This window comes from Propithecus coquereli, unplaced genomic scaffold, assembly GCF_000956105.1.
Source record: "Propithecus coquereli isolate 6110/MARCELLA unplaced genomic scaffold, Pcoq_1.0 Scaffold88, whole genome shotgun sequence".
Taxonomy (NCBI): Eukaryota; Metazoa; Chordata; class Mammalia; order Primates; family Indriidae; genus Propithecus; species Propithecus coquereli.
This window is the reverse complement of record NW_012155062.1, coordinates 4,503,411-4,527,929: the sequence shown is the minus strand read 5'-3', so window position 1 is coordinate 4,527,929 and position 24,519 is coordinate 4,503,411. Positions and strand designations below refer to the sequence as shown.

Below are 24,519 nucleotides of genomic sequence, written 5' to 3'. Positions count from 1 at the left end.
AGTAAAATTCAAAGAGGTTTTACATAAAAAGGCCCATATACAAATATAGTAAAACAAGGTTTAAAAACGTGTTTTAGCCAGAAAACAAAGTGTTTTAATTTGATCTGAAAATTTTCAATGCTAGGGAATAGAGATTTGAGCAGATATAATCCTGTGACCATCTGAGGTTGTTACAGTTGGCAGGATTCTCTCTGCTGTTTAGCACTGAAATTCCAAAGTATATTTTATTAAGAGCCTCTAACAAGTTGGTTCATATAGTCCTAAGAAAACCCTCATTGGGGGAGCTTTTATCATTAGAATTAAAACCATGTTATCTGTTTTACCTAAACAATTTTACATTAGGGCTATCCATAGCAATGGTAATCATGAAATGCTGCTGTGTGCCAGCAATTATGTATAGTTTTCCCTTGTGTGGCATGATCGAATGGCATAAACAGAGGAGGAGTATGGGGCGAAGAGGAGACAGGCTGGGAGACAGATGCCCACTGACTGTCCTTTGAGCACCTGTATACAAATTTCAGGCTATGAGACATTGGGAAGATAATCAATGAAGCGGTGTTACAGCAACACAGTAGAGAAGGGACTTCGAGCCAATCCTGAACACAGTCCCAAACGGCCTGCTTTCCTCCTCTGAACCCATGGAGGCTGTGTGTGCAGTTTTAAGCAATCCACAGCCCACAGCCCACATGCTGTCTGTGTACCTGATTATGACCTGAGACCTAATTTCAGAGTCAATGATTTCAACTTCAGAAAGTTGTCTTCATGCTGTTACATTTCAAATAAGCACAACTAATGGTATTTTAATGTCTAAAAGGCATCAATCGCCTCTATAAAGCAGGGGATCTAAGTTTAAGGAAAAATATATAAACTTATGTTTTTATAGAGTATTTTTTCCTCTGCCATTACAACTAACTCAGTCTAGAAAATCCAAACAATACCAACAGTAAAAAAACACAAAATAAAAAAACACAATTTAGAGAATGCCACCCCCCCCTTTTTTTTTTTTTTAACGTTTTGGTGAATATCCAGGCCTATTTCAACAAACAGAAATAACAATTTAGAATTTTATATAATAGCATCATGTTATACCTGTCTTTTTGCAATTTACAAAAATCAAAGATTTTACTGAGTCTATTCTACTCTAATGAATAGAGATAAATGCTACTTTTATGCTGCAAATGCTGCAAAACATTCTATTGTATTAATGTGTAGTTCATTAATCTAATCCAGTATTAATGGTCCTTTGTAGTGCCTTATTTTATTGTCACACACAATTTTTTATCTTGGTCAAATCTATCAATCTTTCCCTTTATAATTTCTGAATTTAATTTTATGCACAGTAAGACCATATATAGTAGTTCTTGTTTTCTTCTAGTGTTTTTTATGGTTTCTTTTTGTCCTTAAACACTTGATCAATCAGGAACTTATTTTAATTATGGAATGGGGTAGGGTTTCAACTCTAATTTTTCCCAAATGACTAACTAGCTGTGCCATTTCTCCCCCACAGATTTCAAAATACCTCATGATATATTTGGATTTCCTTCTGAATCTTTGTTAGGATACCTTTATCATGATAAGCTACAGAGCTATCTTTCCATGATTCATATTTAGCCTGGATATCTCTCTTTTTTTTTTATTTCAGCATATTATGGGGGTACAGATGTTTAGGTTACGTATGTTGCCCTTGCCCCACCCCAAGTCCGAGTTTCAAATATGTCCATTCTTCGGGTGGTGCGCATTGCACTCTTTGTGTATGCATATACCCGTCCCCTCCTCCCCCCCACCACTACTCGACATCCAATAGATACTATTCTTATATGTGCACTTATGTGTTGATCAGTTAATACCAATTTGATGGTGAGTACATGTGGTGCTTGTCTTTCCATTCTTGGGATACCTCACTTAGTAGAATGCGTTCCAGCTCTATCCAGGAGTATACAAGAGGTGCTATATCACCATTGTTTCTTAAAGCTGAATAGTACTCCATGGTATACATATACCACATTTTATTAATCCACTCATGTATTGATGGACACTTGGGTTGTTTCTACATCTTTGCAATTGTGAATTGTGCTGCTATAAACATTTGGGTGCAGGTGTCTTTCTTATACAGTATCATTTACTCTTTTGGGTAGATGCCCAGTAATGGGATTGCTGGATCGAATGGTACTTCTACTTGTATCTCTTTAAGATATAGCCTGGATATTTCTGAATGCTTCATTCTTTCAGAAGAATTTTAGAATCGCTCTGTAATGTCTTCTCAAGAGAGTCATTGAGATTTTGTTTGAAGTAGCAGTGAACTTTAAGGAACGCTTTGTAAGTTTTCCTTCTGAAGAAGGTAAACTTCATTTATTCAAGTTGTCTCCTTGAGTAGGTGTATTGTTTTACTTTAAGACCTTTTAAATTTATATCTGGGTATATTTTGATTGCTTGCCTGTACCTCTTTCTCCCATTTATTTTAATAACTTGTTAATTTTGGTAAGAAAGGTAAATGACTTTTATAATTTTTTTTCTGGTAATCAGTCAATTTACCGAATACTCTTATTTCTAATTGCTTTTGTGTTAGTTCACTTGAGTTTAAAAAATATAATCAGTTTTTACCTCTACTCAGCTTACACAAAGTCCAGCCTCCTGCAGGATACTCTCGAACCAGCTGTCTTTAATTTCCCTTATTGCCTTTATTCTCTGACATACTCCCACTTTCTTGAGGACTTTGACATTTGGATTCTTTAATGTCCACGTGGACAGCATCCAACAACCTGCTTTCACACCAGTGACCTCTACTGCCATTTCACATAAACCCCTCACTGACACTGCCTGACGTTCGCGATTGCTCAGGCTGCTCTGTACAGGAATCTTTTTCGTCAATGTCATCTCACGCCCCCACTGTCTGCCTGTAATCCCTTATCTTTCTAATTTTCATCTGTTGCCATTCCTGCCACCTGTGCTTTGCAGCCTCCGAGATGGGCACCAGTCCTTGATATTTCCATGTCCCCTGAGCCTATCAACCCCTATCAACCCCTTCTGGACTTTACTTTTTTCCGGAGGTAGTTCAGACCACGTATGTGCTAGAACACCCTCAATTCCCAATCATGCTGGTTGTCTGCCATACATACTCAGCATAAAAACCCCCACATCAGCTCAAAATTAGCCTTTATGACTTCTAATCCCTGGATTCTGAGCATGTTGAAGGGGAAAAAAATCAGTCTTTATTGTGGATTGGAGCCTTTGCTGTCAGCTGGGCCCTCAATAGCCCTTGGACATCCCCCTCTCCTATTCCCTTGCGCATGTTCCAAACTCTCTCTGTGCTCCTCAAACCCCTAACGAAACGCAACTCATCTTTGTAGATGAAAGGGCCCATGTCATGACGTCAGTAAAAAATCCTGAGATTTGAAATTCTCAGATGAGAGCAGCCACGTTTTCCCCGACCTACGCTTATCTATATCTGCATCTACTACATCTGTTCATTCCTCCAGGTTCAGAAGGCAAGGTCTCTCTCTTATTCATGTTCAAGCTCATTGTCTGACACGTCTGGGCTTGTTCTATCGGTTATCAGATGTTCCACATCACCGTCTCCCTTTCTGCTGGCTCTTTCTCTTAGGTTACGTACTGTGGGCTCTCTCATCTAAAAGACAAAACCTTCCATCCACTGCACTCCGCTAGTAATTTCCTCTCTCTCCTTTACTTCCCAAACAAGCCTCTTGAAGCCATAGTCTACACGTGCCCTGTCTGCTTCCTCATTTCCCACTCACCCAGTCCACTGCGGTCGGGCTCCCATGCCCATCACTCCACTAAAATTTCTCTGGCCAACTTCACTGGTGATTTCTATGTTACTAGACGCCAAGCGGAATTTAGTAGCTCTCTTAAGGCTACTCTTGGCTGTACTTGCTACTGTTGACTGTCTTTTAGGATTCTCCTTTTCTTGTTTGTTTCATAATTCTATTCCTCTGTTTTGTTTTATTTTGTTTGGTTGTTTTTGTTTTGTTTTGTTCTCTGCTGGGCTATGTATTCCCCATTACCTTTGTGGCCTCTTCTTTTTTTGACCTTCATTCCAACATAGGATCATTCCCAAGTTCTCTCTTTGGTTTCCTACTCCTCTATCCCTTGGAAAATTCCATCCACTCTCGTACTTTTAATTGTCACCGACAGGCCAACAATTTCCAAATCCATCTTCCAGCTCTGACCTCAATGCCAATCACAAGTTTTATAAAAGGGAACTCATCATTTTAATACCTCAAATCTCAGTTGCCGCCTATGTTCCATGGCTAAATATAATGGCATCACAGTCCACACAGCCTTCCCGAAGAGAGGAACTAAGCGTCACTCTGTCTTCCTCACTCCATCCATCCAATCCACCACCTGGTCCTTCCAATTTTGTCTCCTCGACATTTGTCAAATCTATTCTCCCCCTTTCCTCTACCAGAACAATCTTACCTGGAGTGTTTTACAGTTGGCTAATCCCTGCTTCCTGCTTCATTCTTCAACAAATCTATCTTCACCTCTGCCACTGGAGTTATCTCTAAAAAACTCAGACCTGACTGTATCGTACCCCCGGGGAAAGCCCTTCAGTGGCTCCCTGCAATTTATGGTTAAAGCCAAGTTCCTTTTCACCGCATAAAATGTGCCCTGTGACCTTCCTCCATCCTACTGTTTCTGCCTCATGTGCTGCCATTCAGTATTATACATTCTGTGTTCTAGTAATATTAACTGGTTTAGGCTGTTTTTTCTGGTTAGAATGATTTCTGTCTTTTGGGGGGGACGAGGGAACTAACTCCTATTCCTCCCTCAAAACTTCTCTCAGATATCATCATTTACTCTAAGAGACCATCACTCAGTCCTTACACTGGGCTAGTTTCTTCCCCACTGTTCTCTTAAAATTGTCTGTACATATTCTTATTTATCACAATAGATGTAAATTCATATTTAATGTCATACTAAGATACTGCTCAGGCCGGGCGCGGTGGCTCACGCCTGTAATCCTAGCTCTCTGGGAGGCCGAGGCGGGCGGATTGTTTGAGCTCAGGAGTTCGAGACCAGCCTGAGCAAGAGCGAGACCCCGTCTCTACTAAAAATAGAAAGAAATTAATCGGACAACTAAAAATACATAGAAAAAATTAGCTGGGCATGGTGGTGCATGCCTGTAGTCCCAGCTACTCGGGAGGCTGAGGCAGGAGGATCGCTTGAGCCCAGGAGTTTGAGGTTGCTGTGAGCCAGGCTGACGCCACGGCACTCACTCTAGCCCGGGCAACACAGTGAGACTCTGTTTCAAAAAAAAAAAAAAAAAAAAAAGATATTGCTCAAATTACAGTGAAATCTGCCCTAATGATCTTGAGGGCAGGGTCCATGCCTAACACAACCTAACACCCTATACGATAGTAGATGGCCTAAAAATAGTCCTCAAAAAATGTGTGTGCGATTATTGATATAAATATAAGTACTTTAATGAACATAGAGTACATTAAAAATGCTAGTATAATTATTTTTTGTTTGAACACACTCTAGGAAACAATGTTACTATAATTATTAAGTTGAAGTGAGAAACTAATATCACTTGGTTATTCCCCAATTTCATTTCTAAATTAAAAGGCTTTTTAACTTAAAATTGTATTTGGTATTCAAGTACAATCTATGATTATTTTCAGACCTTAAGTATACCAGAGAAGCTTGTAACTCTATTGATAATGAATCTGGTCCCCACTGGTATCACAGGTTTAAACTAAGGTACCCGATTAGGCATTTCTACGATGACCGGTCCAGAAGGCATGGAGGCAAAGTAGGGTTGTCTGAATGCAATGTGAATGCTGATATGTATCTATAAATGTGTAAGAGGATAGTTTAGGTATATTCCAGTGGCAGTCCTGCGTTAAACAGGTATAAATTTACCTAAGGAAAGAAATAATAAAATAAAATAAAATGAGGTCAAACCAAGTAAGAAAGCAAAGATTCTATTCATATTAAAAAAGCTTTCCCCAGTTTGTTCAGTCAATAGAATTCTTTACACAAAGGCTACAGAAGCATGCAGAGAAGTAGGGCAGTTTCTTCAAAGACTCTTCAGGTTGGAAGGGATCTAACAAATCAGGCCATTCAGCCCTCTCTCTTCACAGAGGAGGAAACTGAAGACCAAAGAGGAGAACGACTTCCCTGAAGTTTCAAAGCGTGGGTAGTAGAGCCCAAGCCGGAAGTGAGGCAAAGAGAATAAAGCCAGAGGGGAAGTGTAAACGGTGGCTCGAGTCCTTCCCCCTTCAGCTCTCTCCATGAGTCCTCCGGGCTCCAACCAGTCGAGCCACAGGAGACCCTGAGGGCTCATCAAAAACATGAATTTGAACTTTCAAGTATCCTAGCCTTGTTCTTCCCTCTGCCTGGAATAATTTTCTCCCTTCCGTTGGGGTAAATTCTTTCTTATCCATCAACCTCACTTCGGACATCACCTCTTATCCCTGCTCACTCCAAGAAAAACAGACTGCCTGCATCTCTATTCTCATAGCATTTGATAAGTACTGCGGAATCCTTATCACGTGGTATTGGTGATGTGTATGTGTGTCCTGCTACCCTCTCCCCAGACCGGGAGCTCCTACAGGGCATCACACGCACCTCACTCAGCCTTGTATTCCCAGCACCGAGCAAGAGCTAGGTAAATGCTTGCTGAATTACATTGGATTAGAGAGGAGCGGAGACACATCACATAGAAATTACTGAACAATGCAATGTTAAAACCCGACCTCAGGTAAAACGGCTGTACAACAGTGCTGTGCTAATGAATCCATTCTGACCAAAAGTCAAGAACAGGAATATATATGCTTGTCTTTAAGTAGGCTCAGGGACTGACTAGGTAGTAGGCCAATCAGCTAACAGATGTTAACAATCAGGTGACACTTAGGCAAAAATGGAACGCTTATTGCTGATAATTGACAATTATCCTGTGGGAAAGTGAAGAGTAGTGCCTTACACAGTGAAAAAAATCCATTTGGTGTAAAACTCTAACATGGGGAGGGGACCTCAAAAAATATAATTTCCATACAATTTCCCATAATGTGCAATGTAGTAGAACATAGTACAAGAAGATTGTGATAGCTGAACCTTCAGTCTAAACTCATGGAAATTTTTTCGAGAATTACGTTCTCCATAAGACATAGGATATACTGTTCAAGAAAAAGGCTTACCATATATTACATCTACATTCTCAAAGTATTTTTTAATGCTTATGATATGCCAACACCTACGTAAGTATATTATAAACACCGAAAAATGATTTTAGGACAGAATAGTAACTATAAAATTTTACTGTTTTCATAATAAGATTACAAAGTAATAAGCCTAGATTTGGAAGCATGGAAATTGGTAAGTATTGCCAGAAACTCAGTCTTATTATTTTATAGTTACATCTTGTTTTTGATCAAACATGATTTTATCCACGGAGTGGTTTAAAGGTATTTAGACTATTCTTATCCACCTTATTCACCAAATTTGGCTCCAAGTAACTTTGGGCTGTTTCCAAAACCTCTCAAAGGACGAGGATTTGCCAACCTTATGACTATTCAAAGAACTGGCTCCAAGCTTTGAGAGTAACTCTATGAGAAGAATTTAAAAAAGATTTTACGCAATTGGAGCAGTGTTGGAAAAGTTCTTGGGTTCCTTTGGTAACCGCTTTTAAAAAGACAGCATTCACATGCTTTTTAAAGAAATCAGTCACATTACTTTATAGATACACTCTGTACTTGTGCAAAGAAACCAACAATGGTTTTTAAAAATTGGAATCTAGGAATGACTGCTGTGCAAATCACAATGTAAAGCTGCAACTGAAAAAATTAACTTCTCTATTACTTAGGTTTAACATAGGTAAACACACAAGTATCCAAAGAGGTACCTGTGTTTGACAATAGGAGAGAAAGCACTAGTGCTCAACTGACGGCTAATCTTGTCTTCTGCAGAGCATTAAAAATCCTTTCGATGTTAGACTATTGGAAAAGTCCACTGCAGAATGGAAATGAGCCTTAGTTTTAAAGTTGAGAAAACAGACATATAAAAGTTAAGAGATCTACTCAGGGATACACAGACATTTAATGGGAAGTATTTTGCCTTTTGCGTCTTCACCCTTCCTAATCTGGTAAAGTTGTATAATTAATGATTTTAGGAGGCTGGTTCAGATTAGACTGCCTGCCTTTGAATTTTGGCTTCAACACTTTAACAGCTGTTATGACTTTGGCCAAGTCACTGTCTCTGTTACACGTGAAATGTGATGAAAATAGCATCTACCTCATTATATGTGTATCTGTAAGAGCACCTTGAATAGTGTCTAACTCATAGCGAGATATTACCTCATTTTGTCTAAACTTTGATACATTTTCTGGAGCTACCTCGTCTCTTTTTAAAAAGAAGATCAAATCTCAAAACGAAACATTTCTTTCCTCTATCCTATTTTCCTTATGGGCAAAGGCTTTCTCTTCTTCATCCTGCTGATCTCTGTGACACTCAGCATGGCACCCAGGGCACAAAACTACTCAGTAAATGTCGGTTGAGTATGTGATCATTACCACTGTCAAATACTGCCTTTCTCTGAGCTCATAAGTCATTTATCATTCTCCCATCTCGTAGGTTCTGATGAAAGGTCTGATATTTTGTTAGTTTAGAATCTGAGAAAAGATGTTGTGGTTTTTTCTAAAATTTTCAGAAAAGATTCTGATCAAATCAAGAATAAACCTAAGAAATCTACCAACTTCACATCAAAACTAGTCCGACTTTATATACTATGGAACTTTGTTATTAAGGGAGGATGGGAGAGTGGGAGAGAAAGAAATATACTCTTGACAGTTTGTACAGGCTCTGGGAGGACCACCTTATATATTATATAAAGCATTCTGCACAATATTTAAGTATTAAACGGCTCAAAAGAGGTGCCATTTTCCAAGAAATTGTAGAAACAATATGGTAATAAAAGTTGTCATGATAAATTGTCAGTTTTTCATCACTATTGACATATAGCAACCCAATTCCCAAAACACCTTTTACAGCACTATACACTAGAACTTTCAAATAATTTGTAGGATCACAAAATGACTGTTTTCAGATAGTAATCCTTAATAGTAAAGGACACAAAAACTAGCATACTATATTTCTGAGGTTCTTCGCAGTTTTTAACTCACCATATGAGATGGAAGATAGCATTTGAAAAATCTAGAAGATAACATACATGGACATAATCATATACCTGATATATATGGACTTTAAGAAAACACCACCACATATACACAGATCAATATCTTAAGGAAGAAGAGGCATGCCAACCACCCATCTCATGGCCAAGACTTCATTGACAAGACATGGATCAACATATGGAGAAGAGGAAGATCACATAGTTTAATGACAAATTAGCATTTTCTTCTTTTCAATATAACTCAACATTATTTCCCCCTCTCTTTTCCCAACTCTCTTCTATTCTTTTCCCATCTCCCTACTCATTTTCTCCAACTTCATTCACGTTTCCATTTCTCCACCTTGGTCTTTCTTCTTTTGAAACAGGTCTCACCAACACTGTGACCTCGAATTCTTGTTGCTCACAGAGTGGCCCAGATACTGCTACTTCATCTAATTATGGGCCTGTCTAGGACCATCCAGACTAGAAAAGTGGAACAGAAGAGATAAGAAAATAAACGGATACTTTAGGATGGCTCAGTCAGAAGCCAATCCCGGTATTTAACGCTGGGAATACACTTTGCTAAGATCATAAGAAAGTTGTGATCTGATGGGTTTGTTTATTACTGTTGAAACTGTGTAGTCATTTTATGGGTAGATAACTATTCTGCAAAGGAACGTGGAAAAAAATAGTATATGAGAATAGTGCCTGCCAATTTTTGAGCTCTCCTGTGATGTGTAGTCTGGACCACACTTAATCATCAGAACCACCTCACAAGTTGCTTCACTCTGCCAAGTCCAACACATTTATATGTATATTGGAAGGTGTCTATTCTAAGGGGAAACAAAATAAATCAACAAAAAACTTGATTCTAGTCTTAAATGATAATAGCATAAGAAAAAAGACCAAAAAACCTTGGGAATTGTTACCTTTGAGACCAGGAACTCTAAGGTGGGAGACAGGAAGAAGGCCTTCACTTTTCATTTTCTACATATCTATATCGTTTTAATTTTCTGACCTTATACATGTATTGCTTGAAAAAATGTCAACACAGATGGGGAAATTACGGTTCAATTCTGTCATTAAAAAAATTGGTGATAAATATTACATGCAAAATTTTAAGAGGTTGTTAAAAAAAAAAGTACCCAAGTATCACAGCCTGAGTTATCTTTGACATTGTGGTTTGGGGAGCTTTCAAAATCTTAAGTATGAATGTCACTTCATTAACATTCAACTGATATTTATTGTTAGAAAGTGTAAGGCACTGACCTGCCTTTAAGATGCTTGCAATCTTGTTTCCCTTGCTATGTGAAATCCTTTTTCTTAAATCTACATCATGGGCCCTCATATATTGCTGATGGGAATGTAAAATGGTACAGCTACTTTGGAAAACAGTTTACTAATTCCTCAAAATGTTAAATATAGAATTACCACATGACCCAGCAATTCCATTTCTAGGTATATACTCAGGAAAAATGAAACCATATGTCCACACAAAGACTTGCATACAACATTCACGGCAGCATTATTCATAATAGCCAAAAGGTAGAAACAACCTAAATGTTCAAAAGAAGATAGGTAGACAAAATGTGGTATATCCATGCAATGGAATTCTATCCATGCAAAGGAATGGACTACTGGCACATGCTGCTTCATGGATAAACCTCACAACATGATGTGGAGTAAAAAAAAAAAAAAAAAAGGCAGACACATGGCCAGGTACAGTGGCGTGCATCTGTAGTCCCAGCTACTCAGGAGGCTGAGGCAAGAAGGTCACTTGAGCCCAGAAGTTCGAGGTTGCAGTGAGCTATGATTGCACCTGTGGATACCCACTCCACTCCAGCCTGGGCAACATAGCAAGACCCCATAAAAAAAGAAGGCAGAGATAATAGACCGCATATTGTATGATTCCCAGAAAAGGCAAAACTATAGAGCTAGGTAGCAGATAGTGAGTGATGGGCTGGGGTGGGGAGTGGGACTGGGATTAAGGATAAATGTGTCTGAGGGTTCTTATTGGAGGGATGAAAATGTTCTAAAACATGGCGATGGTGATGATGCACCCCTTGGTAAAGTTACTGAAAGTTATTGAACTGTGTACACTGGAATGGTAAATTTTATGATATGAAAAATATACTTCCATAAAGTTGTTAAAAATAATACGTACCTTGGGACGTCATATCCCATTATAAATATGGGAACCTCTGCTACACACGGAGTGATTGATGATAGCATATAAATTAGTCTACCTTAAGGAACGTAGTGTAAGTTGGTCCTGCTTCTCTTTTAAGGGTAAATAATCAAACTTATATTTGGATAAAATCACTCTTTCTTTTTAAGGAGAAAAAAGTAGTCATTCAGGTGGTTGAGGAAGAGTCTCTCTCCAGGACTTTTGCTTTATTCCATTTGAAAATGTGTGAAGTGCCTAAAGTTGAGCATTTGACAAATTAGAAAGGTATTGAAGGACAGTTGTGTTGAAATTTAGCAAATGGAAAAAACCCTGCAGATCAAAGCTGAGGATCCATGAGAGAAAAGCTCAGTGCCAGGAAGTAGGATGTAGAAATCAGCGGATCACAGATAAAAGTATTGTCCAACAGATGTGATAACGCCAAATCACTAAGTAGTATTCAAATAACCTGGGAGGTCAAAAAATAGTTATGACACGAGATCCTTTTAGCATGCAGTAAAATCCAACATGCCACGGTAGACTCATGGAAATGCTCAGGTGCTATCGCGAGAATCCTCAAGGTCACCTAACAGAACACTGTTGCATGCTACTGTGAGAGTTTAACCCTATTAATTTTGACTATTTAGTTCAATTACATTTTGTGTCATCCTCTCATCCCCATCCCATAGCATGTCCCAGACCCTCAACAGTGAGGGTTAACATAGCTACAGTTTATGGAGAGCTGACAATACGCAGGCACTAGGTGAAGGCATTTATTATAATTCCCATTTAAACTTCAAAGCAAGCCTATATGCAAGACTTAAGTATTCACCTTTACGGATGATGAAATGGAGACTTAGAAGGGCTTAGTAACTTGCCAGGGTCACACCTCTAAGAGACAGGAAAGGCAGAATTCAAATACTAGTTTCCAGCCAGGTGTGGTGGCTCACACCTATAATCCCAATGACTTGGGAGGCTGAGGCAGGAGGATCACTTAAGGCCAGGAGTTCGAGGCTACAGTGAGCTATGATCACTACTGCACTCCAGTCTGGGTGACAGGGTGAGATCCTATCTCAAAAAAATAAAAAAAGAATACTAGTTTCCTAGATCCTGCATTCTTGACCATTTTACATACATACTGCCTAGATAAATCAGTAATTTTCCATAATATTAACCTCCAGTCATAGAGCTGATTTGGTGCGTTATATTTCTTTCTAAAACCTTTCAAACCAGAACACTGTTCATTTTTCTCCATTTTCAAACTCCTCCATTGTTTTACTTTAATATAATTTTTATATTTTCTAATATGTTATATATAATTCTTTCCTACCTCAGAGTTTATACTGAAAAGTGAATGGGGTCTGTCAGATTTGATGACTTGGAAATTTAAAAAAAATTAGACACACACACACAGATAGATAATATTCTCTTGCTAAATGGAAACTTTCAAAGTTTGGAGTTAAGCGAGCACTAAGAAATCGAGTCATGTTCAACAATTATTTGCCTTTATTTCTCTTGCTTCCAATTCAAGATCAATTTCCAACTCCAGCCTTTATTCTGCTTGTCAGATACCCCCAACATGCCAAGCACAAAGATAATATAGCTTAGATGATACATGTTTCTACTGCAGTTAATTTATTTTTACTTGAATTCGCTAAAGTAAAAATATATACCTAACATAATTAGCATTTATTGATAATACCAGGGAGCTTCCTTTTAAGATAAATGTTTATATTGTCCACATCCACTCTCTCCTACATATATGAACAAATTTCTAGAATTCTTATGCCCCAATTTATTCAAGTTCAAATGTTAAAAATTCAAATTGCATTACAAATGTATATTATTATACATGTAATATAATCCATTATTTGAAATATGAATCAAGATAACTTTTGCTCAGAATATATCAGTATTGGTTTTGGACATTTGTCGAAATTCATTAAAAGTAACCTGGCCATTACTAAATCAGATCCAGAAGAAACTTTAAGAAATAAGTGTGTTTCATAAAATGTGTGTCAAAGAAAGTTAGGCTATGTTACAACTGTCTATGTACTGGGAACATTAAATTCAAAATGAAAAAGGTAATAAAAGTGGGGAAAACTAGGATCTCAGAAGGAAATATACAGCTAAACTACTTATTCTTGGTCAGAAAAGCGATACATTGTATTTTTAAATCTAATACGCACTTTAGTGATGAGTAAATCAACAGCCTCACATTCCAGCACGAAGATGAATAAAATAAGCCACAGCTCTTGGGCAAGTAAACATTCTAACGGCTACTGATAGAAAATTTGATTAAGAAAAATTCGAAAAGAATTTTCCCCTGACATAGTCAAGCTGAATGTCATCTATAAGCATAATATAGTTCATATCTTAATTAGGGGTCTGGGAGTCTCAGCCTTCCCAACTCACCAACAGATGGTTATTGAAAGTGATTATTTGTTGGGCTCTGAGAAATTCAATAAGGAAAAATGTAATTGGAGTCTGTAATCTATTTAGGGGAAAGATAACTAATATAAGCTGGATTAGTGTGTGAGTTAATATATGTTAATGATTTATAATAGTATTTTGTGTAAACCATCAATAAACATTAATTGCTAATTAATAGTCATAATAGCAGCTCAATTCTATAAGGCTGACCACAAACATATGAGGTGAACTCTAATAAGGAAGAGATGAGTGTGGCCAGTGAGAAGGGAAGGCTTTAAGTGAGGGAAAACTGGAGCTGATTTCTAGAGGTACATGAGGAAAGAGGAGAGAGGGGACTGCTGGAGAAAGGCACAGATAGAGGGGGGTGGGAGGGAAGACGGGATTCATTCAGTCCTACGTTTGGCAAAACTGGCTCTTTATTCCTTTTGCAGATCACCTTTTTTTTGGAGTTTTGTAAGAAATATATTTTAAAATTATTTTTAAATTGACATTATTTTTAACTGACAAACCATAATTGTATACATTCATGGGGTACCAGATGGCATGATTAAATCAAGCTAATTGACATGTCCATCGCCTCGCTTACCTATCACTTTTTTAGTGAGACATTTGAAATTTACTTATTTTAAATATACATTATTATTGACTGGAGTCCCCCTGCTGTGCAGTGGATCTCAACACTTACTCCTCCTGTCTATCCGGAACTCTGTACGCTTTGATCAATAACTCTCCACTCTCTCTGTCCGCACCCCTTCAGCTGGTGGCAACCACCATTCTACTCTCTGCTCACACGAGTATGACTTTTTTAGATTCTGCATGTGAGATCATCTGGTATTTGTCTTTCTATGACTGGTCTATTTCACTTAGCATAATGTCCTTCAGGTTCACCCGTGTCACAAATGACAGGATCTCCTTTTTAAGGCTGACTAGTAGTCCATTGTGCATACATACCCCATTTTCTTCATCCATTCCTCCAATGACGAACAGTCAGGTTGATTCCCTATCTTGGCTATGGTGAATCGTGCTGCAGCAAACACAGGAGTGCCGCATATTACCTCTTTAAGTACCGGGCTGCCAGTATGATTGTTTGCCTGTAAAAGATGTATATGCTGACTAGAATTAGGATGTGAGGTTTCAATGGTCTATGTGTATCCAGACCTGTGAGGATCTCAAAATGTTAGCAGAGGAAGCTGCTTTTTTTTTTTTTTGAGACAGAGTCTACTCTGTTGCCTGTGGTACAGTGCAGTCGTGTCAGCCTAGCTCCCAGCAACCTCAAACTCCCAGGCTCAGGTGATCCTCCTGCCTTAGCCTTCCAAGTAGCTACAGGCATATGCCACCATGCCTGGCTAATTTTTTCTATATATTTTTAGTTGTTTGGCTAATTTCTTTCTATTTTTTAGTAGAGACGGGGTCTTGCTCTTGCTCAGGCTGGTCTCCAACTCCTGAGCTCAAACGATCCGCCCGCCTTGGCCTCCCAGAGTGCTAGGATTACAGGAGTGAGCCACCGCGCCCAGCCAAGGAAGCTGCTTTTCAAACTAGGCCATGGAGAGCCATCATAGAGCATGGAGCAGAGGAATCCGGACGAAGTATAGTGTAGTGGTTATAAGTTCAGGGTCTAGAGTTAGGAGACCTGGGCTTGAATTTGAGCTGCTCTCTTATTAGCTGTGTGACTCTGCCTAGTTGCTTAATATCTCAGAGCTTTAGTGGTCTTATTTGTAAATGGAGATAACAATAGTACCTACCTTAATCTGTGTGTAAATGCAGGTAAAGGGCTGAGCACACTCCCTGTCACATAGTAGGCATTCTCAGTAAATGCCACCTGTCATTCCCAGGAGGCTAGGTTCTCGGTGACAAAGCCTATGTGAGTGCAGTTACAGAGGCAGGGAAGCGGGGAGGAGCAGGCCATTCTAATACTCGTAGGAAGTATGTCCACTGGGACACCTGGACTTCAACAAGACTTTGAGCTCAACGATAATCCAAGTTATAAAGTTCACAACAGGTTAGACCAGGTTTCTAAGCATAAAAATTTAGCAACCTAAAATGATTTCAATATGGAATTATCACATCAGTATGTCATTATGATATTATACCTCCTTCTCTCCCTCTTAAGTTACCCTTATTCTGATACCAAAGCAAGAGTTTAAGGGCTCAGGTGAGTGTCAAAAATCTTAGACTTAATCAGAAGTGACTTCAGTAGGCTTAGAAAATACCATTTTGTAGGAAGAAAGAAACCAAAAAACCCCCAAACCAACAGACATTTACCAAAGACTGCCAAATAGGTAAACATCTTAATTGTAGAGAAGATTCAGTTATAGGCCAAACTTTTTATAGGACCTTTTCTGTGTGTTTAATGTGGCAATGACCACCGATGTCCCTTGAAGTATAGTAATACACATTTGTGCCTCCCCTACCCCTACTGTGCTCTTGGAGTTCCAGAAGGGCAGATCTGAAATCACATTTATCCTTGTATTGCCCACCGTTACTGAACAAGTAGATATTCCATTATTTGTTGAACTGAAATGATTCATGAAACTGGTCACTCCAAATGAAGGGCTGTGTTGGGACACTGAGCTTCAGTGTGGTTGGGCTTATTTTCTACAAAACTATTTTTCCAAAATATAAAGAGTTTTGAATTAAGAGAATTTGTTTAAAATGCTACAGTAGACGTTTCAATCAAAACCATCTCCTTAACTGAGTATCTAGACAAAAGGGAAACGTAAAGATTTCAAAACTTTGTAGCTATTGGGTAGATTTGAATCATTGTGCTTTGTGCAACTGAAATGCTATCTTTGGATGAGCTTTGGGCTGGGAGTTTAAAGTCCTGGGTCCTCGTCTTGCTTCTGCCACTCGACATTCCTGTCACCGCCAACAACTATAAAAGAGTGAAAAGTCTATCCACATGGTTGCTTCTTCAGAGAAATAAGTATATAAAAGAATGATTCAGTGCAAAGAAAATAGGTGTTATTTGATAGTTCATCTTTTTCTTAGATTTGAAATGTTATGAGATAGGATTTTATTTTTGGGTGAGAAAACGAAAACATTTTAGGGTGGTTTTACACATAGCAATTTGTTCTGTCATTTATCTGTCCTAAAGAACGTCTGCTTAAGTTGACAATACTGGGAGGACAAAGGAAAGCGTAGCCAAGAAAAGCAAAGACACTGGAAGAGGATATAACCAAAGCCTTTGAAACAACAAACCAAAGCAGCTAATAAAGCTATTTTTCTAAAACTTCAGCCTGGGCTGCAAAAGACACACAGATGGAATACGCTTTTTATACACACAGTTCTTTATGTAAAACAAGGCTGTGATTTAAAAAAAAAAAAATGACTAAATGCTGAAATGAGTGATGGAGATTGAATCTTCACTGTTAAAAGAATTTAGCATCTTTTCATATTGGTAGCAATACATCATTTTAGTTACCCCAGTAACTTGACACCATAAAGTAAAATGGGCTTCTTCAGATATTTATCTTAATATCTTAGATATTTATCTTAATATCATTTAATGTTATAGTGATGTTTTACGGTGATACAGCAAATAAGCAAGTATTGAAAGGTTCTTTTCTTTTTTAAAAGAAGAATATTTGGGAATAACAATCATCAAATAATCATATTTCTGGATTTTAAAAAAATCCAAACTAGTACAAGAGAAGATTAATAAGTTTCATTCCAGTTAATCCCTGTGATAACAATATTTGTGTTTTCAGTGTGTTAAACAGAAGAGTTTATAGGTCAAACGATGTGCAAATCCTCTTACTATGCACATAATTTAAGAGGATAGTCACAACCCACGTTTGAAATGTTTTGTTTTACTATTAATATATAGTCATTGTGCCTCCCAACCCACCTCCACACCCTCTCTCCAAAAAAAAAAAAGTTTAACAAGTTTGTGTTAGGTAGCCAAAGGAAAGATAAAGCGTATTTCATGTTTTCCACCACTTTTCTTCTCTTGAAGGGAAACAGGGAAGAGGATGGGGGACAGACACCCGCAAGCTCTGAATCAAGTGACAAAATACACATCACTGTGAAGCTAATAACCAGATGACATGTAATTGCCAGAGACAGCTGGATGTCCCCAGACGTCGCTGAGAAGTAGGACAGCTGGAATAAATGTTAGCACCGTTTCTCGACTGGGCTCGAGGATCTGAATAGGTTTCCCAGACCTCCCTTGGGAATTATAAAACACCAATCATGCCTTCGGATCAAATCACTCACACCCCCACCGGACTGCGAGCTACAAAGCATTCCTGAAATGCTGCCGCGCCGTCTCTCTCCTGCGGAATTCGAGGGAGGCAGAGAGAGGAGAGGCGAGGGGGAGAGAGAGCAGCGGGGCAGAGATCGGGCGCCGCGGACAGAGTCGAAGCCACGAGGCGGTCCGTGTGCGAGCTGCGGAAATCCGTTCCCACTCGAGCTCGTCCCCGCGAGGGGACGTGCGGGCTGCGCGCCTCGCGCCCCCGCGGGTCCCGGCGCGGTACTCACGGGGCTGAGCCAGCTTTGCCCTCTCTCTTCCCGAGCGCTTTCGCAGGCTTCGCGTCGTCCACATCTTGCTGTAGCTCGGTCATCGGGGCCGCGTCCGGACGGCGCCCCGCGACCTCCGCGCCCCCGGCTGCGCCCGCCCGGCCCCGCGCTTGCCCCCGCCGCCGCCGCCCGGCGCGTGCAGGCGGCCGAGCTCGCGGGCCGCCGGCCTGGACTCGCGCGAGCCGGCGCGATTGGCCCGGCCTGGCTGCGAGGGCCGCGGGGGCGGGAAGGGGAGGGTCGAAGCGAAGTGACAGCCTCCGTCCCCAACCCGGGAGGCAGAGGAGGGGAAAGAGGAAACCTGTTGAACGAGTCTTTCTGGGAGAGGAAGCTAATTGGCCAGGCAGGTGAGACATTTGCTTGAGAAGGCTGAGTATATTGGGCCTGCCGGTAAACTGGGCTTTTTTCGGGTTTGGGTTTTTTCCTGCCCGACGGCAACAGGGGAACTTTCGAGCAGGGCAGCGGCCGTAGGTGCGGGAAGGGGCCGCGGCCGAGCGGGACTCCGCCAGGGTGTTGCCCCTCTGAGGACTCGCCTCGCGCTTCGACAGTACGTCTGCCCAGCTTTTTATGTGTGAATAACAAAGATAATAAGTAGCTGCCTTTAGCGGTTGCCCGGTTAACGCTTCCTAGTTCTGTGGGGACGGGCTGGGGAGGAAGAGAAGCAATCGTCGAAACCTCATCAGCGCCTGTTTACTGTGCACCCGCATACCGCGAATGCCTCGGCCACCTTCTGGTGAGATTGAGACTTGCTGCTTCTGTCTAAGGTTTTGCATTTGAAGCATCTGTTCATTCACTCATTCCACAAATTTTTGAGAGGCAACATCGCTACACATAGCAAATAACATTTGTGTTGGTGGTTTATTAATTTGCTATAGAGTAGTTAAGAGTAAGAAAGCCTTATTGTCGGAAGCCTATCTTGGGATACAGATGAGGCTGTCAACCTCCCCAATTCTGGGGAGTGAAGCTCTCCTCAAATCCTAGGTGCCCTCTAAGCCGTCACCACTACAGAGGTCAGAATGACTCCCCCCGCCCCCCGAAAGTGATTTTTTTATTGTGGTAAACTATACATAACAATAGTTATCATTTTAAGCATTGGCGAGTGTATAATTCAGTGGCATTAATACATTTACAATGTTGTGTAAGCATCACCACTATCTATACCCAAAACTTTATCATTCCCGACACAAGCTTCCATTAAACAGAGACTCCCAACTCAGTAAACAATAAGGCCCTCTTCCCGCCCCCTCCCAGCCCCTGGTAACATCTGTTCTACTTTCTGTCTCTATGAATCTGTCTATTCTAGATATCTCATATACGTGGAATTGCACAATATTTTTCTTTTGTGTCTGGCTTATTTTCTTCAGCGTAATGTTTTCAAGGTCCTTCCATGTGGTAGCATATAATCAAAATTTCATTTCTTTCTTTGGCTGAATAGTGTTACATTGTATGGATATACCACGTTTTGTTTATCCATTCATCTGTTGACGGGCATTTGGGTTGTTTCTACCTTTTGTCTATTGTGAGTGATGCTACTATAAACACGGGTGTACAGATACCTGTTCAAGTCCCTGCTTTTAGTTCTTTTGGATATATGCCTAGGAGTAGACTTGCGGGGTCATACGTATGATATTCTATGTTTAACCTCTTGAGAAAGTGTGGTCAGGCCTCTTTTGGTGCATGAGTGAGGGCAAGTGTTCAGAGTGGCCCTGGCATGGGCTCACAGGTCAATTAAAGAGCACTCAGGTACCCTGAACTGGTTCGAAGTTCTTTAGTGTATGGGATGAGGACTTCCCATGGAGTGGTTTTACGTGAGAAAGAGCAAGAGCAGTTGAGGGGAAAGGTGGGGCAGGTGGGGAAAATACCAGATGGTCTTTTCCTAGAGTGAGAGGAGTTAGAAAGGAACAAGTACACTATATTATTTTACCTACTGATGTTTGCTTACGTTTAAAAGACATCCATCAAGCAGCTGCCTGATTTGTTTATTTTTGGGGCTATTATACAATAAAATGGCACACAGTATTTAAAAGGCAGCAGCAGACAAACAATAGGGGAGGTATCATTGCTGTGTGACAAAATCGAGATGTATGATTATGCCTAATATATATTTTAGGAGGCCCTTTGATATTGCACCAATAAGAGACCCTACTTTTCTTCCTCCAAGCCTCTGGGAATCTACGTTTTTGCTTCTAATATGAAAAAAATGACTTCTAGCTGATACTTTTTCCAGTTATTGAAACAGCTTTGGGAGAAAATGCCTAACATTTCATGTTCAAGGAAGTGGGAGCTTCTATTCAAATAGCTTAGAATATTGGTCATATGTTGGTTTCTTTTTAACATTGATCAGATGCAACCTGTGTCTGGCCTAGGCTTGGGGGAAAAGTTCAAATAATGAGTTTGGAGATTTGAGTGGAAATTTTGTTGCAATGTATGGCCAAATACCTAATAGTGTCATGTGGCTGGATGTTTGTTAGGCAATGTAAATATAGGTAATGTATCTTCACGTGCCTGTAATTTTATCACTGTGCCTGTGCATATTATGTGATGACATGTTTTAGAAGATATTGACCTTATCAAGATGAAAACTGGAAGCTCTGTAATAACTTAAGTATGCGTGACATTTTATAAGTCATAGAATTCCAGGAACACTTATCAGACCATTCCTCTTTTCAGTTAAGGTCAATATCCAAAGGAGAAAATGGGAAAACAATTGAGAGTTCAGAAGAAAGCCATATGGTAATATTGAAGAACTTAATTCGAAGACATTTTTTTTTTTTTTGAGACAGAGTCTCACTGTGTTGCCCAGGCTAGAGTGCCATGGGCGTCAGCCTAGCTTACAGCAACCTCAAACTCCTGGGCTCAAGGGATCCTCTTGCCTCAGCCTCCTGAGTAGCTGGGACTACAGGCATGCGCCACCAGGCCCGGCTAATTTTTTCTATGTATATTTTTAGTTGTCCAGCTAATTTCTATTTTTTTAATGGAGGTGGGGTCTCGCTCTTGCTCAGGCTGATCTCGAACTCCTGAATTCAAGCAATCCTCCCGCCTGGGCCTCCCAGAGTGCTAGGATTACAGGCATGAGCTACCACGCCCAGCCAATTCTAAAACTTTTTTTAAAAAGTTGTAAGAATGAAAGGTGAGAAGCATTACCTGAAGGAGCACCTTTATTGAATGATTTATGCCAAATATGAAGGAAAGGTTCCCAATGAATACAACCACTAAACACTTGAATGGGAATGCATTGTAGACTCTGGAATCTCCTACCCTGGAAGTCTTTGAAAATAAGATTTAAAAAAAATCAATAGGGTGGTTTAAAATGATTTAAACCAGTATTTCCCACGCCAAGTGATATTGTAGATTGGGACATTTGAAATACTCTATTTCTGTCCCTGGAGATGAAGCAAGCACCAAGCTTAGCACTTGTTTCGAGAGGACTAGGCAAGACTGGTAAGGGCTTACTGGTCTAGGGGTCAAAGGGTAGTTGGAAAACAGTCCTATAAATCTGGTTCAGTGAGAAAGCAGAAGAAATAAAAAACTCTTCCAGTTCAATACTTGTTTGAAAAATTAAGATATATGATGCCACATAAACAATAAATTAAAATCTATCCCAAAGTTTTAAAATACGCATCTGTTTTTGTATAGTAAGTGTTACAGATCACAACATGTGAAGAGGGAAGGCCTCTGAGACCACCCAGTGCAGTGGTTGTCGGCCTGGGTTCCGAGGGGTCCAGGGCCCTGCGGTCTAGCGAGGCCAGGGCCTGGCGCTTGAACTCCGGACTTTGGACCGCAGCGCCTGTCTCTTTCCACTGCCCCGGCACAGGCTCTCCTGCTTCGGTTGGAACTCTTCCACTGTATCTGTTTCACCTTTTGTGCTCTGTCTTAATTTCTATTCGGCCTGCCACATTCTGAACAAAATGTAAAAATCAAATCCCCACGATCATTTTTCAATGAAGAGCCTGAGCTATGGGGAGTTTAGTGACTTGGCCAAAATACGGCGGCCCCATGAGGAGGAAGATCCAGTTTTCCTGACTTCCACTGGAGTGCCTGTAGGGTTGTAGGTGAATAGTGCAAAATGCATATTTTTTACACATGCCTTGTTGGAGAGTGTGCTGGGGAGAAAGCCCAAGGACCTTCAGGTGTGAGTGTAATGTTTGTGGGGAAAGAAATGTTTGAATCTAGAGGTATCTTTGGTGGCTACGTTTTGCAGTTATCTATTACTGCCCTAACTAACCACATCAAAACTTGGTGGCTTAAAATAATGTATTATTACCTTTCAGGATTCTGAGAGTTGATGGGGCTCAGCTGGATGGTTGTTGCTTGTTGTCTCTAATGCATTTGCAGTCACATAGAGCCCAGGGTTGGAGTCACTTGAAGACCCAGTGGAGCTGAATATGCAAGATCAAATTTTTAGTCACAGGTCTGGTGCTTCAGCTGGGATTGCTGGAAGAGCTGAGGGCCATTTCGGTCTCTCTGTGTGGCGCTCCACATGGCTAGCTTTGACTTCCATACAGCCCAGTGGTCTCAGTATAGTTGGTTTTTTTACTTGTTGGCTGACTTCCTCCAGACCATATGTCCTATAACACCAAGGTAGAATCTGCAAGGCGTTCCTATAGCACTGGAGGTCATGCAGATTCACCTATGCTACATTCTGGGGGTCAAAGGTGAGCCACAGGGCCAGCCCAGATTCAAGGCGAGAGGACTGCACAAGATATAAATACCAGGAGGTGTAGTTCACCGAGGGCCATCTTGGGAGACCAGATACCACAGTACAGGTAATAGATTAGGCCCTCTGACTATAGATTCTTTGTCACTGGAGATGTTTAAATGGACATTTGTAACAACACTGTTCTAAATGCATGAGATATGGAAATGAACAAAACAGGCAAAACCTATGCCGTTGTGGCCCTTATATTCTAGTGGGAGAGACCAAAAATTTTAAAAGAACATAAATAACACAGTTTCAATAGAGAAGAGATACAGGGCCTGATCGATGTGGTGACATCACGCTCTCCCGGGCCTTAAGCTGCATGTCAGGCAAGGGACCGGCCATTCCTGGCGAATGGGCAGTGGGTGGGAGGCAGGGGGTGCAGAATTTTTTTTTCTTTTTTTTTTAAATAAAAAAAAATAGATAAGAGATACAAAGAAAATAAAATAGAAAAGGCTAGAGTGACAGAGGCCTATTTACATGGGATGATCAGGGAAGCTTCTTTGAGAGGTGACATCTTGGCTGAGCCTTGAATAAGAAGGAAGAAGCCATGTGAAGTCTGCTTGCAAAGCTTGCTGGGGGAATGGCAGAGGTAAAGACCCTAGGGCAAGATTGCACTTGGCACATTTAGCGACAGCAAGAAGGCCACTGTTGCCTGTGCTGGAGTATCGGGAGGCAGGAGAGGGTTGTTGGGGGAAGGCTGGTGTCTCACAGAGGTTATATCTTTTCTGTCCATTTGTTTATTATCTGTCCTCTCCCACAAGAATGGAATCTTTTCAAAAACAAGGACCTTATCTTTCGTGTTCACCACTGTATCCACAGAGCTTGGTTCATGTTAGATACTCAATAAATATTTATTGAGTGACTGAATTGTTGGTTGTTTCTAACCCCTACTCCTGTGGAACTCTGACTGACCTGGGAAGTTCTAATGTTGAATAATACTGGCCTTTTTTTTTTTTTTCCACTTTACAGGAAAAAAAGAGTGAACGAAAAAGAAATAGAACAAAATCCTTTGCCCCTCCCCGACTTAAAAAAGAAAACCTTTGGCTCATGCTGTTTATCACATATCTGCTAGTTGGGTGCAAGTGCCCCAAACACATCAGAGAGGTCCCGTGACTCCCCGACAGTCTAGCTCTGGAGCAAGTCCAAGAATCACTGTTTATAATCCACAGGCAACAATTTAGAGTTATGGAATCTCTCATATTTTCTTAGAGAAACATTCGTACAGAGGCTTCCTTTCCTTGTTTTGGGAACTAATGATAACACCATCAATATTAGGACTGGCCTTTCTCTTTCCTGCCATCATGATCTGGCCTGTTCTGTTTTTCTCCCTATGAAATGTTTTGATGATGCAGTGCATGAATTGCGAGCGGCACATTGTTCTGAAGCAGTTCATGTTTAATCGTGGTTAAAGTAGTTTCTGCAGATTACATGTTTTCTATCACTTATAGTGCATACTTTTTATTGCCTATTGTGACTTTTCATTCTTTTTAAAATATATTTTCATTTCCTTTTTTGACAATTTCTATTAGTATTTTGTTATCTTCTCTTCTGATCTTTTCTCTATGTAGCACTATT

General features: G+C 40.3%; 1 protein-coding gene across 6 annotated transcripts in view; it reads right to left on the bottom strand.

The window, feature by feature from the left end:
• GRAMD3 (GRAM domain containing 3) overlaps positions 1–24,519 on the bottom strand; it is a 102,436-nt gene that overhangs the window by 46,365 nt on the left and 31,552 nt on the right. For 2 of the 6 annotated variants that reach the window (XM_012664318.1, XM_012664316.1), the window contains exon 1: positions 18,207–18,346. The exons of the other annotated variants lie outside the window; for them this stretch is intronic. In XM_012664318.1, coding sequence (XP_012519772.1) covers positions 18,207–18,289 — 83 coding nt within the window. In that variant the 5' untranslated portion in view covers positions 18,290–18,346. Of the gene's footprint in view, positions 1–18,206; positions 18,347–24,519 lie in introns of those variants that run through there. 6 annotated transcript variants of the gene reach the window in all.